Source organism: Cricetulus griseus, chromosome 4 (assembly GCF_003668045.3).
Source record: "Cricetulus griseus strain 17A/GY chromosome 4, alternate assembly CriGri-PICRH-1.0, whole genome shotgun sequence".
Classification (NCBI taxonomy): Eukaryota; Metazoa; Chordata; class Mammalia; order Rodentia; family Cricetidae; genus Cricetulus; species Cricetulus griseus.
Window position 1 is genome coordinate 85,516,692 of NC_048597.1, and position 15,305 is coordinate 85,531,996.

The 15,305-nt window shown below is 43.2% G+C and overlaps 1 protein-coding gene across 1 annotated transcript in view; it reads left to right on the top strand.

Moving 5' to 3' along the window:
* B3glct (beta 3-glucosyltransferase) overlaps positions 1 to 15,305 on the top strand; it is an 83,525-nt gene that overhangs the window by 45,583 nt on the left and 22,637 nt on the right. The window contains exons 5-10 of the mRNA XM_027413736.2: positions 335 to 411; positions 1,391 to 1,502; positions 5,004 to 5,140; positions 8,370 to 8,433; positions 10,529 to 10,648; positions 13,880 to 13,949. Of these exons, the coding sequence (XP_027269537.1) occupies positions 335 to 411; positions 1,391 to 1,502; positions 5,004 to 5,140; positions 8,370 to 8,433; positions 10,529 to 10,648; positions 13,880 to 13,949 (580 nt within the window). The remainder of the gene's footprint in view (positions 1 to 334; positions 412 to 1,390; positions 1,503 to 5,003; positions 5,141 to 8,369; positions 8,434 to 10,528; positions 10,649 to 13,879; positions 13,950 to 15,305) is intronic.

Sequence of the window (15,305 nt, forward strand, 5' to 3'; positions counted from 1 at the left end):
GTTTAGACAGAGGGCCTCGCAGAATATGCTTTGCTTCCATGTGTGTAAAGGTCTGTTTTTTTGTGCCTCTGAGTTATCCCTGACAAGCAACCTTGGGGGCTTCTCTCTGTGATTACATTTGCAGATCTCCAGTTAGCCTCTTGAGCACTCTTGGGGTCTGGGTGGGGGAGAAGCTTGTTGATTTCCTCTGAGGCACTTCACCTCAGTAGCCCCTGAAGCAAAGTGGGGAACAGTGATATTAAGGGCAGCATGTCAACTCTGGGGACAACAGGGCTATTTTGCATTTTTTGAGGGGTTGTTATATTCTTACCTTTCCTCTTTGTTGTATTTTCAGGATCTCCCTAGAGTCCTCCTCCTCCATCAATTGGCAAAGCAGGAAGGTGCTTGGACCATTCTTCCTTTGTTACCACAGTAGGTACTTTTTACTCAAACGGTGTCAATCATTGGCATTTGGGCCTCCACACTCTTGCATTCCTTAGAAAGGTTTATCAAATTATTAAGAGGTTGTATGTTTCCGGAGATTCTCAGTGGAATCAATTAGAGTTTTATATTTTGAGATTACTGTATTAACTAGAATTTTTTCCATGATTGGTTCTTAATCATAGTTTTTTTTTTTTTGCTTACTTTCTTTTAAAAATGATTTAGTTTATATGTTTGAGTGTTTGCGTGTTGTGCACTATCTGCATGCAGTACCCACAACCCACAGAAGCCAGAAGAGGGCATTGCATCTCCTGGAACTGGAGTTACAGATGGTTGAGAACAGCCCTGTGGATGCTGGGACTCAAACCCAGGTCCTGTGCTAGAGCAGCCAGTGTGCTTAGCTACTGAGCCATCTCTCCAGCCCCATAGCTTTTATTTTTAGGTGTGTTTCTATCTTAGATGATAAAATGCTTCAAACTCATGTTTGAAATTGTTCTGAACTGATGTTGTTACAGGCAGAGTTATAAACTCTCTCACCATCTGGAGACTGTTAGTCCCTGGCTTTCCTGGCAGTTGAAGCTAAGATACAAAGTTGGGATTCTAATGGACTATACAGAAAACACTACAGTCTAGACACCTTGTCTTCGACTTCATCCATTTCCTAGATACTGGTTTAAATATGACCATAAACTCAAAAAAGAAAAGAAGAAAAAAGAAAGAAAAGAAATATAGCTGGGCAGTGGTGGCATATACTTTTAATCCAAGCACTGGGGAGGCAGAGGCAGGCAGATCTCTGTGAGTTTAAGACCAGCCTGGTCTATAGGGTGAGTTCCAGGACAGCCAGGGCTACTTAGAAATACCCTGTCTCGAAAAGCAAAAACACACAAACATATTCATTTACACTCCTCTGTTACATTATGCTGTTTCTGTACCATGAGTCCGTGTGCCCTAATGCATTTCTTCCCATCAGCTTTTCTGTAACGTATAGCAAGAATTCAGCGTGGATCTTCTTCTCTGAAGAAGAGACGAGAATACAAATCCGCAGACTCCTAGAAACACTCAGGCGATTTGACCCCTCTAAGGTGGGCGCTGCTTTGAAACTATGTTTTGACTTGGGGGGGATGATAATTCAAAGAAAATGTGATTTTGATTAAGAGGTATTTGAAATAACAGCTTGATTTCTGAAAGCTTTGTTGTAAAATTCTGTGAGGCTTATAGCTTACAGAGAACTCGGAACCATTTTATGTGGAAAATATATATTTATGTGTGTTGAAAACATAAGGAAGTTAAAAGGAACAATAACCTTTTAGAGTTACCAACCAGTTTTCCATAGGAATAAAATTAAATAAGCTGTTTTTCCCCATCAGAAAGGGCACACACTTAACATACAGACTATTTTTATTATTTATGTTTTATTTTATCTTATATGGAGGAATGTTTTGCCTAATGTACATGTGTGAACCATACACAGACAGTGCCCACAAAGACCAGAACAGGGTATCAGACTCCCTGGAATTGGAGTTACAGATGGTTGTGAGACATCACGTGGGTGTTGGGAACCAAATCTAGGTCCTCTATAACAGCAACAAGTGCTTTTAGCCACTGAGCCATCCCTCCAGCTCTCAAATGGAATATTTTGATGTCTTAAGATTCTGGGTCTGATATCCACGGACGCAACTCACAGCCTGGTCACTTGGGACAAGCTGACTTGGATCCTTCCTGGTACTCATAGGAACAGGCTCCATCCATCCAGAGTCTCACTACAGACAGGAGTGTGGGTGACGGATGTCTGGGGAATGCAGGTTGTGTGTGCTGGTGCAGAACTAAAAGCTAGACAACACCCATCATTAGATCGGTTTCCCAAACACTGCACAGTGTGTTACTGCAATGAAACCTACTGAGTTTGGTGCCATTTAAGTGCTGGAAGGATCCATTATGATTTCTTTCTGTTGTTGATTTCTGAGAAAGCCACAGCTAACAGGCATGGGAAGGCCATTAGGTGGGAGAAGAATTAGGAACGTGTTTGGCCCAGTCCTTCCAGATGCTGCTATGGGTCTTGCGGCTGTGTTTTATGCAAACCATTTGTGAGGTTTTTGTTTCCTCCTGTCTTGAATGTTGGGGTTCCAGCCTCTTTCTCGCTCTTCATGTCACCTGGAGACTCTTGCCCCATTTCCATGGTTCTAATTCTATAGGGAGATGGTGACTCACAGTGTCTTTTTCATGAAAATCGAGTGATAAATGGAAAAAGTTCAAAGCGAGTTCATGGGAAGAGAGTTCAGAACGGAGCCAAAGGGAGACATTTGCCTTTCCTTTCTGAGCGCTGCAGTGTGGAGAAAAGAAAACCCTAAGATGTTTTATTTCTTTTGAAAATAGCGTGACGGAATATAGATGACATAATGTTGAGGTCAGATCAAACCGGTGGGGCTTTTTTCTTCTACTGTTTGCAATCTTAGGAGAAAAAGAAGCCATTACTGACATAAATAAGCCATATCAAGATAATAACAGCATCATGCGTCTGGAAATTGGGTATTTTTATTCCTAGACTGTTTTCCTTGCTATCTTCCAGCCATTCTTACAAATGCAAACTTGGGCTCTTGTTCAATGTTTTGAATAGATGAGTTGGATAGTTATTGAAGTAATTGATCTTAGTTAAAGTGCTTTCCTAGCTGGTTTCTCTAAATCTCCATCTTATTTGAACCCTGTCTTTCCCACTCCATAGTATGCTTTTAATGTCTGTATATCTGATGAGGCATATTAACTTTGATTTATTTTTAACAGCAACGAGGCATGGTGCTGGTTAAAAGTAATCCCCGTAGGATATCATCAGTTATCTTTCCAGTTTTATCTTTTTATTATTGTTCTTTCCATGAAGCCACTAAAAGACAGTCCTTCATTAGGAGGAAAGATGTATGGTTCTTTCCATAGTCTCCATTGGGTTCTTCCTTAAAATAGTTTATAACCTCAATAAAAAATATTAACAGACAATCATATGTGCTTTCTAATAGCTGGACATTGCAATGAGGAGATAAAATATGATGGTATGTTTTGCGTAAGACAGTGTTGCTGTCGAAGGTTTAGTAGTGAAAGCTGATTGAGAAGGGCGGGGAAGGGGGGCACTGAGAATGGGGCTTCCAGGTCTGGGCTCAGCTCTGCCAGTCCCACCTGTCATTGTTATTATCTAACACCTCCTATCATTTGCAATATGCATGTCTCCTGTGTTTGCTTTTTCTCAGTGGCTGTGGAGGTTGAGCCAGGCCATCCTGTTGTGGCTGGATGTGGCAGTGTTTCATTGCACTTTGAGCACAGATAATATTCCTCCAGTTGCTAGAGTCTAGCACAGGAAACCCAGCCAGGTCTGGCTGCCTCTTTCCTGTCAGGTTTCCCACACCTACTAAGTGTCAGATGCCCAGCTTCCTTACCGTGGAAGGTTTCAACGCCCCCTCACCAGGGACTCCACCCTGACAGCATTTACTGTTCTTTCTCAGATTCTTCTTTTTACCATGGGCCTCTTGATGTCATTTCACCACTGTCCATTTGTCTTAAGAGGGTTCCCTCTCTTCCAGGGCAGCCTCACCCCCATCAGTTATTGCCCTTACTTTAATTTCTACCCATCTGTATCACAAGCCACATCAGTGCTTGTTATAGGTTCTTGATAAATATTGAGTGAATGAGTAAATGAATATGATCCTGGATGGAAGTTTTCAAAGATTTATTGAAAACATCTATGGTTGGGGCTGGAGATATGGCTTAGTGGTTAAGAGCACTGTCCTTGAAGAGGACCCATGTTTGATTCCCAGCATCCACTGGGCAGCTCACAACCATCTGTAACTCCAGTTCCAGGAGATCTGGTGCCCTCTTCTGGTCTCCATGGGCACTGCATGCACGCGCTGCATAGACAAATACACAGGCCAAAGACTCGTTCACATAAAATATATATTTTATATTCTCATGTGGAGTATTGTATAAAAATACCATTCAGGTTGGCAAAATGGCTCAGGGGTAAAGGTATCTGTAGCCAAGACTGTCTAATTTGAATGCGCGCGCGCGCGCGCACACACACACACACACACACACACACACACACACACACACACACACTCTAAATAATAAGGCATTTTTTTAAAAATAAGAAACACACACACATACAAATACTCTAAATAACAAGGCAATTTAAAATTAAGAAAGCATTCTTATATTTATGGCACACATTGTACACACAAAAATGTAGGCAGTAAGACAATTTTTGAAAATGAAAAAATCATATTTATAGTATAATGATGGCTAATATTTTTTCACACCAGTGACCTGATCTTGAATTATTTTCTTAACTGTAAAGATTGTGATAGATTCATTATCATACTCATGTTAATTATATCTCTATTTGGATTCTACAGAAATACATAACTTATGCGTTGTCTGCCAAGATATTTGTTAGTGAAATAGTCTAACTTTAATTTTTTTAGTTAATGAATTCTGTAGTCTAATATTTTAGTTAATGAAATCTGGTGCTATAATGTTGTTTGCAGTCTTAAGATTAAATGGCTTTTTTGAAAACAATGATATCTTATCTTTTTATTTAACAGGAATGGTTTTTAGGAAAAGCATTGCACGATGAGGAATCCACGATCATTCACCATTATGCCTTCTCTGAGAATCCTACAGCCTTTAAATATCCCGACTTCGCAGCTGGCTGGGCCCTTAGTGTCCCACTTGTGAACAAGTAAGAACTTATTAGACATTTTGTGTTGTATCTCTGAGTTTTGTTGCTGATGACTCGTAGGTTGTCAGATGATTTTCTCAGCCAGAGGTGGTCCGCAGGAGTGGAAAAGTGACAGACAGGAGGGTCTTGCCTCAGCGGGATCCCCTGAGAAGCCCTGCAGACATGTCACTCCCCTTCTGTCTACTTCCTAGGTAGTTTCTGGCAAAATAAAGAGACTAATAAATCAGTCATGAGACTAAGCGAGGGTACCAAAGGGCCAGAGAACAGAGGAGTCATGACCATTGTGCAGAGACCTTTGATCACCAGAAAGAAAGTGATACAGTGACTTGCAAGGGTTGGAGAGGATGCTTATTAAGGGGATGAATATGCAGATGTGTCAGGGGCCAGATCAGGCCAGCTCCCAAAGGCAGCCTGGGCAATCATGGCTGGCTATTTGTGTGCATAGCAAGCAATTCACATTTGTGGCATGGAGAGTAAGGTGGCTGAGTTCAGCTGAGGAGAAACGTGGTTGTCCTCAGGTCTTTGTTAGCTTATATTAATTATGTCCCTTTTATTCTTTGGAAGACCTAAGACTGGAAAACATCTGTGGCCTTTTGTATCTTTAGAGATGGAAGGGTTTCTCTAATTTTTCATTGTATGTCTTATTTCTGGGATTTGGGGTCTTGAAAGTGTTTTTGGGCCATTGCAGAGGAACACATGTGACTTCACAGCTGTCCTAAATATCTGCATGGCGTAATCCACGTTTGGTAGTTTTGTACACTGTAATTTTCCTCTGCCCAGTATAGACTCCACAGCTGCCCCCTTTATACAGGGGTGTAGCTCAGTGGCAGAGGGGTTATCCACCCTGCTTGCTTTTAATTTAAGTTGGAGTGTGTTGGCCACTTTTCGCTGTGGCTAAGGACAGATGAAAATGAATGTGGAAAATTATCTGGAATCATGTTTTTTCCACCTTTTTGGGGCTACATGAGAAATTGCTGAACTTCTGATGACTACCACTAGAGCTTTTACATTCAATTTAGTTTTTAAGTGACACATAAAATTATACACACTAATGGCTTCATACAGTACTTCAGTACATGCAGAGGCCATGTAATGTTTCAGTCAGTCTGTACATGGGCTGGGGAGATGGCTTGGAGGTTAAGAGCACTGGCTGCTCTTGTAGAGACCTAGGTGTGGTTCCCAGCACCTACGGTAGGCTCACAACCATCTGTAACTCTAGTTCCTGGGGATCAAATGTCTTCTCTGGTCTCCTCAGGCAGTCACTGTATGCACATGGTACACTTACATCCATACACACGAAACACTCATACACAGGAAGTAAAAATAAATATATACACATTTGTCTTCTAAAACATTATCGTTCATGGTAAAAGCACCCAAAATCCTTTCTTCTAAGCTTTTGGAAATGATTACAGTACAGAATTATTAGTTTTATTTGTAAAGTTCATTTTTGTTATGTTTGTTAAAAAAGGTTTTGCGTGTGTGTATAGTGTGTATGTGTGTATGTGTGTGTGTGCATGCGTACGCATGTGGGTCTGTGGATGGAGGAGACAGCCAGGTGCAGCTTCCATAGTATCTCCCATCTCCTTTTTCGGCCAAGTGTAAGCACCGTTCCTGCTGAGATGGGAGAGAACACAGGGTTTCATTGTGGCAGCTGGGTGTATAGGCATCTTAGTCTGGCCTGCTATAACAAAATACCACAAACCAGGTCATGTATAAGAAAGAAAGGTGTACCAGGTGACCTCCGCATTCAGTGTCATCTGCTTTTTACCACACTGAATAGTGACCAACAAATGAGAGCTTTAGTCAATAACTGTGGTCTTCTCCCTTCTACCCACCTTTTCTGATGTTAGCAAAAACAACCAAGTGAAAAAAAAATGTGGACTCTACCACAGCAACAAATCCAAACTCTGGTCATTTAGATTATATTTTGCTTCCCACTGATGTAGACAAGGAATAAGAAAATTGAGATAATGAGGCCCATCTAGTATTGCAACAATCTGTGGCAAGATTTATTAAACAATTATTATTAAAGCTTGCTCCCTCCCTCCCTTTCTCCCTCCCTCCGTGTGTGTGTGTGTGTGTGTGTGTGTGTGTGTATGTGTGTGTGTTGATCACTTACTGAAATCAGCTAATAGTTTGAAAACAACCTTAAAGAAAAGATCAATGGGCACAGTGGTGGCTCTCACCTTTAATCCCAGCTCTCGGGAGGCAGATAGGCAGATCTCTGTGAATTTGAGGCCAGCCTGGTCTTCAAAGAGAGTTCCAGGCTAGGCTCCAAACCTACAGAGAAACCCTGTCTCAAAAAAAAAAAAAAGAAAATATCGATTCACTGTAAATGTTGGAAGCAGCATGTGGATATAGGATGATAACATCTGTTTGTGATTTTGAGTTCTATTCTGGGTTAGTACATTCTTGCCTTATAAACACTGGTAAGCTTTGATTAAGGGGCTGGAGAGATGGCTCAGTAGTTAAGAGCACTGGCTGCTCTTCCAGAGGACCCTGGCTTGGTTCTCAGTACCCACATGGCATTTCATAACCATGTGTGATTCCAGTTCCAAGGGATTCAGTGCTCTCTTCTGGCCTCCATGTCTGTGCAAGTGGTGCACAGACATACCTGCAGGCAAAGCATCCATATAAATAAAGTAAATAAGAAATTTAAAAACTAAAAACAGATGTTTTCCATTCCTTTCTCTACAATGTTGAGTATATGTAGAGTAGGTCCTTTGTTAGAGACAGACAGAATTTGTTTGGGCTTGCTCTTGGTCTAAAGTATGTGAAGAGGATGACTCTTGTTCACCCTCACCCTCAGGGATCATGGTAGCGTTTGTTCTGATGGGCTAGTGGGGAGCAGACTTCCAGGGATGGTTCCTTAGACTTGGTCTTCAAAATGAAGGGTTTGCTCTGTGAAGGCTGGGAAGAGAGGACTGGATGGGGCAGGGAGGGGTGCGTTCCAGGGAGCATGTGGGGATTAAGACTCTGGGCACTGGTGGAAAACAGAGCCCCCTGGGCCAGGCAGGAGTGTGGGGCCTTATTCCTTGTGGGAAAGGAACCATAAAGCTGTTCTTTAAAGAAAAAAAACATGACATGAAAGAAAACTGGCATTTTCCTTCCAAACCCATATATGATTTTATCTTAAAATTTATATTTTATGTGTTTTCAACTATTAGAACATCTCACAAATCTGTTGTTTCTAAAATAACCAAAATCAAATGTCTCTATTTTCTAGGCTTGCCAAGAGGTTAAAGAGCGAGCCCCTGAAGTCTGACTTCACGATAGATTTAAAGCATGAGGTATGTCATGATTTGAAGACTTAGCAGTCAAGGAGTTACTCGTTTTTGTTGGGGGTGGGGCTCAGTGGTAGCACACACTGCAACCTGGAAAGGTCATGACTACTGTCACCAACTCTGTGCCAAAGAAAAAAACAGTCATGCCTTTTGATGCAAAAGTTGTGTTTTAAATTTTATATTCCCTTTCCCCACACAACCTCGTGTTCTCCCCACTAAGACAATGTTATAGCAGTAGGTGGAGAAGAAGCAGCGTGGGGGGGGGCAAGGGGGTTTTCGGGGGAGGATGAATTTCATGACTCTTTGCTTTATTAGGTAAATAGATGAGTTCGGAGGTGAATGTTTAAAATCATGCCAAAACATCACTGAAATCCTCTGTCTATTGCTTGGTGCTGAAGCACTTTTGTACCCTTCTGAACTTGTACCAGGAGCATTTAACTGGAAGTTGATTTGTATTGGTACATGCAGCTCTAGCCAACGGAGTGTCACTTACCACAGTGCTCTCTGTTTCTTTCTTTTTTTTATAGATTGATCTATTTTTATCTTATGTATGAGTGTATGAGTGTTTGTGTGTATGCTTGTGTACTGTGTGTGTGCAGTACCCACAGAGGCCAGAGGGGACATCAGATCCCCTGGAACTGGAGCTATAGGCAGGTCAAACCACCATGTGGGTGCTGCAAACTTAACCCAGGTCCTCTGTAAGAGCAGAAAGTGCTTGTAACTGCTGAGCCATCCCTCTAGCCCCATATAGTGGTCTCTTATATTAACATACTATTATTCTTTCTTGATAGTGAGTGTCTGCTTGGCTCCTAGTTGTTTATTATGACAATAATTGTTTCTATGAATAATTTTGGTATGTGCCACAACTGCCTGTGAGTGTTTCTCTATTGCAAGATAATTTAAAACTATTTTGACTGTAGCTTAACTTTAAAAAATATATTTTTTAAAAAGCAGGGCAGATGGCTTAGTTGGTAAAGCGCTTATTAAATAAGCATGGGGATTTGAGTTCAGCTCCCCAGCACACATATAAGAGCCTGGCACAGCAGCTCAGCTGTCATCCCAGTGCTGGGAGGCAAGGGCAGGCAGATTCCTGGATCTCATCTCCAGCAAGGCCACACCTCCTAATCCTTCCCAGTCAGTTCCACCCACTGGGGAGCAGGCATCCAAACATATGTGCCTGTGGGGACCATTCTCACTCACTCCACCACAGGTATTTCTAGCAAGTCAGCTGCTGGGCATTCTGGGCACCAGACTGTGATGTAGTTTCCTTTTACCAGTCTCTGGGCTGACTTGGCCTGCCTTCCTCAAACTACTTCCTGTCATCTTTGTAATTTTTTTTCATGGTTCATTTTGTTTTGCATGATTCATGGTTAACTGTTTATTGATTATAAAAGATCAGATCAATCTATGTGGCATTACCATTTTTTTTTTAAGCTGGGGGCTGAGGGGAAATTCTGTTGAATATTAATAAATTGACATTGTTCAACCTAATGCTCTTTCTAGAAGGTGTATCCTGCTGCCCCTTGGGACATTTTGTACCTTCCTATATTTGTTATTTTTGTTTAGTGTAACAGGAATAAATAAAAGGACCCAGAGACTGATATTGGGGTTCAAACTCCAAGCTGAATATCAGAAAAGCAAAGTAGTGGGTCACTAGCTCTCACCACTGCCTCAGGCTGAAAGGGCTGATCCACACACGAGCTCTTCACCAAGTGTCAAACTGCTGGCTCTCCTCAGTGTGACTGGGGAATGATGCCTCTCTGAGACCTTGCTTCTGTCTTACACACTTCCCTAATGTTGGGATTAAAGGTGTGAGCTATAATTCTCTTTTAGACTGATTCACTCTTGTGTAGATCTGGGTGGCCTTGGACTCACAGAGATCTGTCTATCTCTTCATCCTGAGTCCTAGGATTAAATGTGTGTACCACCACATCCGAGCTTCTGGCTGCTGGGATTAAAGGTGTGTGTCATCACTGCCTGATCTCTATAGCTTGAGGCTGACTTTGCTTTCTGAATCCTCAGGCAAGCTTTAATAAATCATAAACAATATGTCACTACAGTTTAGCTCTTTCCTCTCTGTCACTCTCTTGTCTTGAGACAGATTGCCCTCTACATCTGGGACAAGGGTGGAGGACCTCCCCTTACTCCTGTGCCTGAGTTTTGTACAGACGATGCTGGCTCCCACTGTGCCACCACGTTCCATTCTTTTCTGCCACTTTGTGTAAGTAAAGAGCAGCAACGCTTCCTTGTGGATCAAAGGAAAATGCACATATTGTGTGCATAACATTTACGTGTTGTGGACATAACATTATCCTAGTAAGTCACTTACTTAAAAATAAATCAGCTTTTGCTCCAAGCCTAGCCAAGGCCATATGCTGTATGCCTTATAGGTAAGTACTGTTGCTATTCCTATCTTCTGTATGGAGATGAGAGATGCATGGAGAGTTAGTGTTCCTGGACCCAGGTCCATCTGCTTACCACTTGACAGCCAGTACCTGGGAGATAAGAGCTGTGGGAACAAATGGGTCATTCAAGGGCCAGTGTGCTGGAAGATGGGAAGTGTTGTCTCCCAAACAGACTGTTTTAGAGAACACAGATCTGTGTAAGGGCTTTTGTGGACAGGGACAGGAGGTGCAGGGGACACTGGGCAGGGAAAGGGGGTGCAGGGGACACTGGGTAGGGGAAGGAGGTACAGTGGGCAATAGGCAGGAATGGTGTGTGTGCTTAGTAGGGCCTTTGTCATAAAAGGCCCACTACTCAAAGCACCAAGAACATTACAGAGCAAACAGGAATTTATGTCTAGAAAGACTAGTTGCCCATTGGGAACTGCAAACATTATAGGTCCCCTCTATTGTCACACTGTGGGGCTCCCATCATGAACCGGAAGACTCTGAAACTTAACTAGTTAGTTTTTTTGGCTTGTCAGGGAAAATACATTCAAGAACCTCATACAGTTACGGGAAAGGCTGTGTGTACCATCTGCCCCTCTGTCCTTACCCCTCCCTCCCTGTCTCTCCTCCTCTCCTCTTCTCTCTTCCTCCCACCTTCCAGCTGCAGCCCATTAACATTGCTTTCCTGGGGCTGCTCCCAACCATGTCACAGTCTTTTCTATGTTTTGTGTTTAAAAAATGAGGAGGTGAGTGGCACATTCTGAAGCTACCCAAGGTTGCCAGATGTTCTGGAAGTCTAATGATTCCATAGCTGTTAGCGCTCTTAGTCACTTAGGTGTCCTTAGAGAAGGCTCCCTGGCCAGAGTGAGAACAGAGAGCTGGGTTCAACACTCTCTCACTCCAGCCTTTTCTATCTCTCAGCCCGAGGTCATACCCTTTGTTGGTATGTGTGGTGATGGGAATTTTTGTTCCATTTCTTAGAAAGGCAAGTGCAAATATTTTCTGACACCCAAGGCCTGTCCATGTCCTGCCTGTACCACTCTCTTAGCACGTGACCTTGCTTTTGAGTTCACCTGGGACAATTCAGGACTCTCATAGGACACTTAGTTTCCAGGAAGACCTATGGTTCACTCCCACCATGGGCCTGGAGACTCTGAAGTTTACTAGATGTTACCCATCCCCCTTTCTTTCTTGTCAGAGAAAATACATCCAACACCCTCATACAGTGTATGTTGTTCTCAGACAAGTTATGGAAAAGGGTGTGTGTACCATCTTAAAAGGTACAACATACACAGACACACAGACACAGACACAGACACAGACACACACACAAACACACACACACACACACACACACACACACACACACCCTACAGTGTGGCAATAAGTGAACCTGTAATGTTTGCAGTTCCCAGTGGGCAACTAGTCTTTCTAAAACCTGTTTGCCCTGTAATGCTCTTGGTGCCTTTAGTAGCACGACAGATCTGGGGGATATCACTATGAACCAACCCCAACTTCATGGTGGCATCACCATAGCTGTTATTACAAGCTGAAGACAGACAAGAGGGGGTGCTGTTGTTTGTTTTCTGTTGCTGTGATAAACTGTGACCAAAATCAAGTTGGGAGGAAAGGGTTTATTTGGCTTACCCATCCAGATCACCGTCCACCATCGATGGTAGTCAGGGTACTCAAGGCAGGATCCTGGAGGCAGGAACTGAAGCAGAGAACGTGGAGGAATACTGCTCACTGGCTTGCTTCTCATGGCTTGCTCAGCCTGTTTTCTTATAGAACCCAGGACCACCTGCCCAGGGAGGATGCCACACACAGTGGTCTGGGCCCTCCCCCATCAATCTTTAATCAAGAGAGTGTCCCACAGACATGTCCAGAGGCCAGTCTGATGGAAGCAATTCCTCAACTGAGCATCCTCCTCCCCAGGCGACTCTACATCCACAAAAACTTTGACCAGTAAGTGGGGTCAGCCCACCAGCCCCCAGGAAACAGTGGAAGTCCTTGGGTGTGCATGGTCATCAAGTTCTTCGGGGCTTGCTTCCCACCTGTGTGACCTTCCTCCCACTGGGGGTGTGAAGCAGTTCTCTCCTTAGCAGAGGACAGAGCAACCATGGCTTGGACTTGAGAGAACAAAATAAAGAGGTCATCCATGACTTTCAGTACCAAGCATGGTCAGCCCTAGAGAAGCAGGTAGCTCCCACTTTCACATGAAATCGTCCTCTATTCTTCTCCCCTTGTCAAAGTCTCCACCAGGTAAGAAAGTGAAAGGAGAGCAACTAACATTTATTAGTTATCTACCATGTGCCTAGTGAGTTAGTAGAGACAGCAGCCTCTTGACAGTTCTCATTCCTGATTTCTAAATGACCAGATGGAAATTCAGAGAGCTTAAGGGACTTGGTAACATGGTCTGCAACTGCTGAGTTGGGGGTGCAGATCCAGGGCTGATCTGGGGTACAAGTCCAGGGCTGGGCAGGGGTGCAGGTCCAGGGCTGGGCTGGGAATATAGGTCCAGGGCAGGGTTGGGGTGCAGGTCCAGGGTTGGGCTGGGAGTATAGGTCCAGGGCTGGGCTGGGAGTATAGGTCCAGGGCTGGGCTGGGGTGCAGGTCCAGGGCTGGGCTGGGAGTATAGGTCCAGGGCTGGGCTGGGGTGCAGGTCCAGGGCTGGGCTGGGGTACAGGTCCAGGGCTGGGCTGGGGTGCAGGTCCAGGGCTGGGCTGGGGTACAAGTCCAGGGCTGGGCAGGGGTGCAGGTCCAGGGCTGGGCTGGGGTGCAGGTCCAGGCCAGGACTGGGGTGCAGGTCCAGGGTTGGGCTGGGAAATAGGTTCAGGGCTGGACTCGATGTAGGTCTGGGATGGCGGTCCTGTGCTGGTTGACTCTAAGCCTTCATTCCCATACACATTCCCTTTCTTCCCTAAGACTACCATAGAATAGATAGCTATGCCATTGATTAATTTTAGCTGTAGATGTAAGATCTACTATGGGCATGAAGTCCAGGTAATGATGACCCACAGATGTATATAATTTTTTTCTTTTCTTTTTTTCCCCCTTTCTAGGGAACACCAGTGAATAAGGAGGAGATTTTTGTTGCAGTGAAAACATGCAAGAAATTTCATGGTGACAGAAGTATGTTTTGCCCTAATTCATTTTCCTTAAACTTCCAAGATCCAAAATGTCTTTGAAACAGTGCAAGCCAGGTGCAAATTCAAGATGGGCGATTATGATAGTGGGTGCCGAAGGGAAAGTGACTATTTAATCAGGGTTCCTTGCCGGGCTACTCCAATGCCTGGGAGATCACTTAGGAGAGGCAATTTTGTATTGAAACGTGAGTGGGTATAGCTCTTCTAAATATTGTTGAGATCAGCACCTTAAATTGAAAATGGGAAACACAGCTGTGGCAGCCTTGGGAACAGTGTGTGGATGACAATCTATCCTGTAAAGAGTCCCACTGTGTGCAGGCTCAGTGACTGAACCATATGGAGACTACCAGAGGCTTCCTAGTTAATACAATCCCATCAGAGAAAATCCCCTTTTATATTTATTTCATGTGTACACACTGGTTCTTTTTGATGAAGATCATGGATTTTCTCATAGAGTATTTGTATTGGAAAAGAGAAAAAAGAAACTCACCTTAGAAACAGTGGCCCAATGTATGGAACTCCTGGTATGCAGGTAAATGTTTTGTTCATCTCTGGTGTTTCATTACAGAATTTTTCTAGTTATGGGGACAATGCTAAAAGAAAAGGCCCATTCTAGATATAATTGGCACAATTCATCTTTTCATGTTGCGTTCAAATGGACACTCTCTGATGCTCAGAATCAGACATTCCTTTGCATGATCTAATTTTAGCACATTTTATGTAGACTGATTACACAGGATGCTGTGTGTAATATAGGAAGCTTGCTAACCCAATCATCATGGTCATGGGATCAGAGTGTTGGGAAATTCGTGTATATATTTTATGCAATAACACAATCCACATAGGTTATATTTTAAGGGAGAAGAGGTTTTTAAATGAAAGAATATGCTATTTTGGATTTATAGTGTGACCTATGATATCATCACTAATTTTAAACTAGTAAAAGTGCATTAATCATGTCTTTAGACTTGCCTGAATTTGTCATGTCAAATCCCAGATCTACTAAATCTGACTGAGTAAATATATGTATTATACAAGGAGGCCTACGGTAGGTACTATTAAGATCAATAAAGGAGTTGAAATAAGACTTTTATTTATCATAAATTTAATATCTGAAAGGGCTCTGTGGGGTGATTTTGGAAAAATATCTTTGAGGGGATGGAGTGGTTAAGAGTACTGGCTGCTCTTCGAGAGGACCCAGGTTCACTTTTCAGCTCCTGCATAGCAACTCAGGACCATCTGTAATTCCGGTTCCAGGGGATCTGGCTCCCTCTTCTGGCCTCCAGGGCCACTGCACAACGTGGTACACAAACATGTAGACAAGCACTCATATACATACACC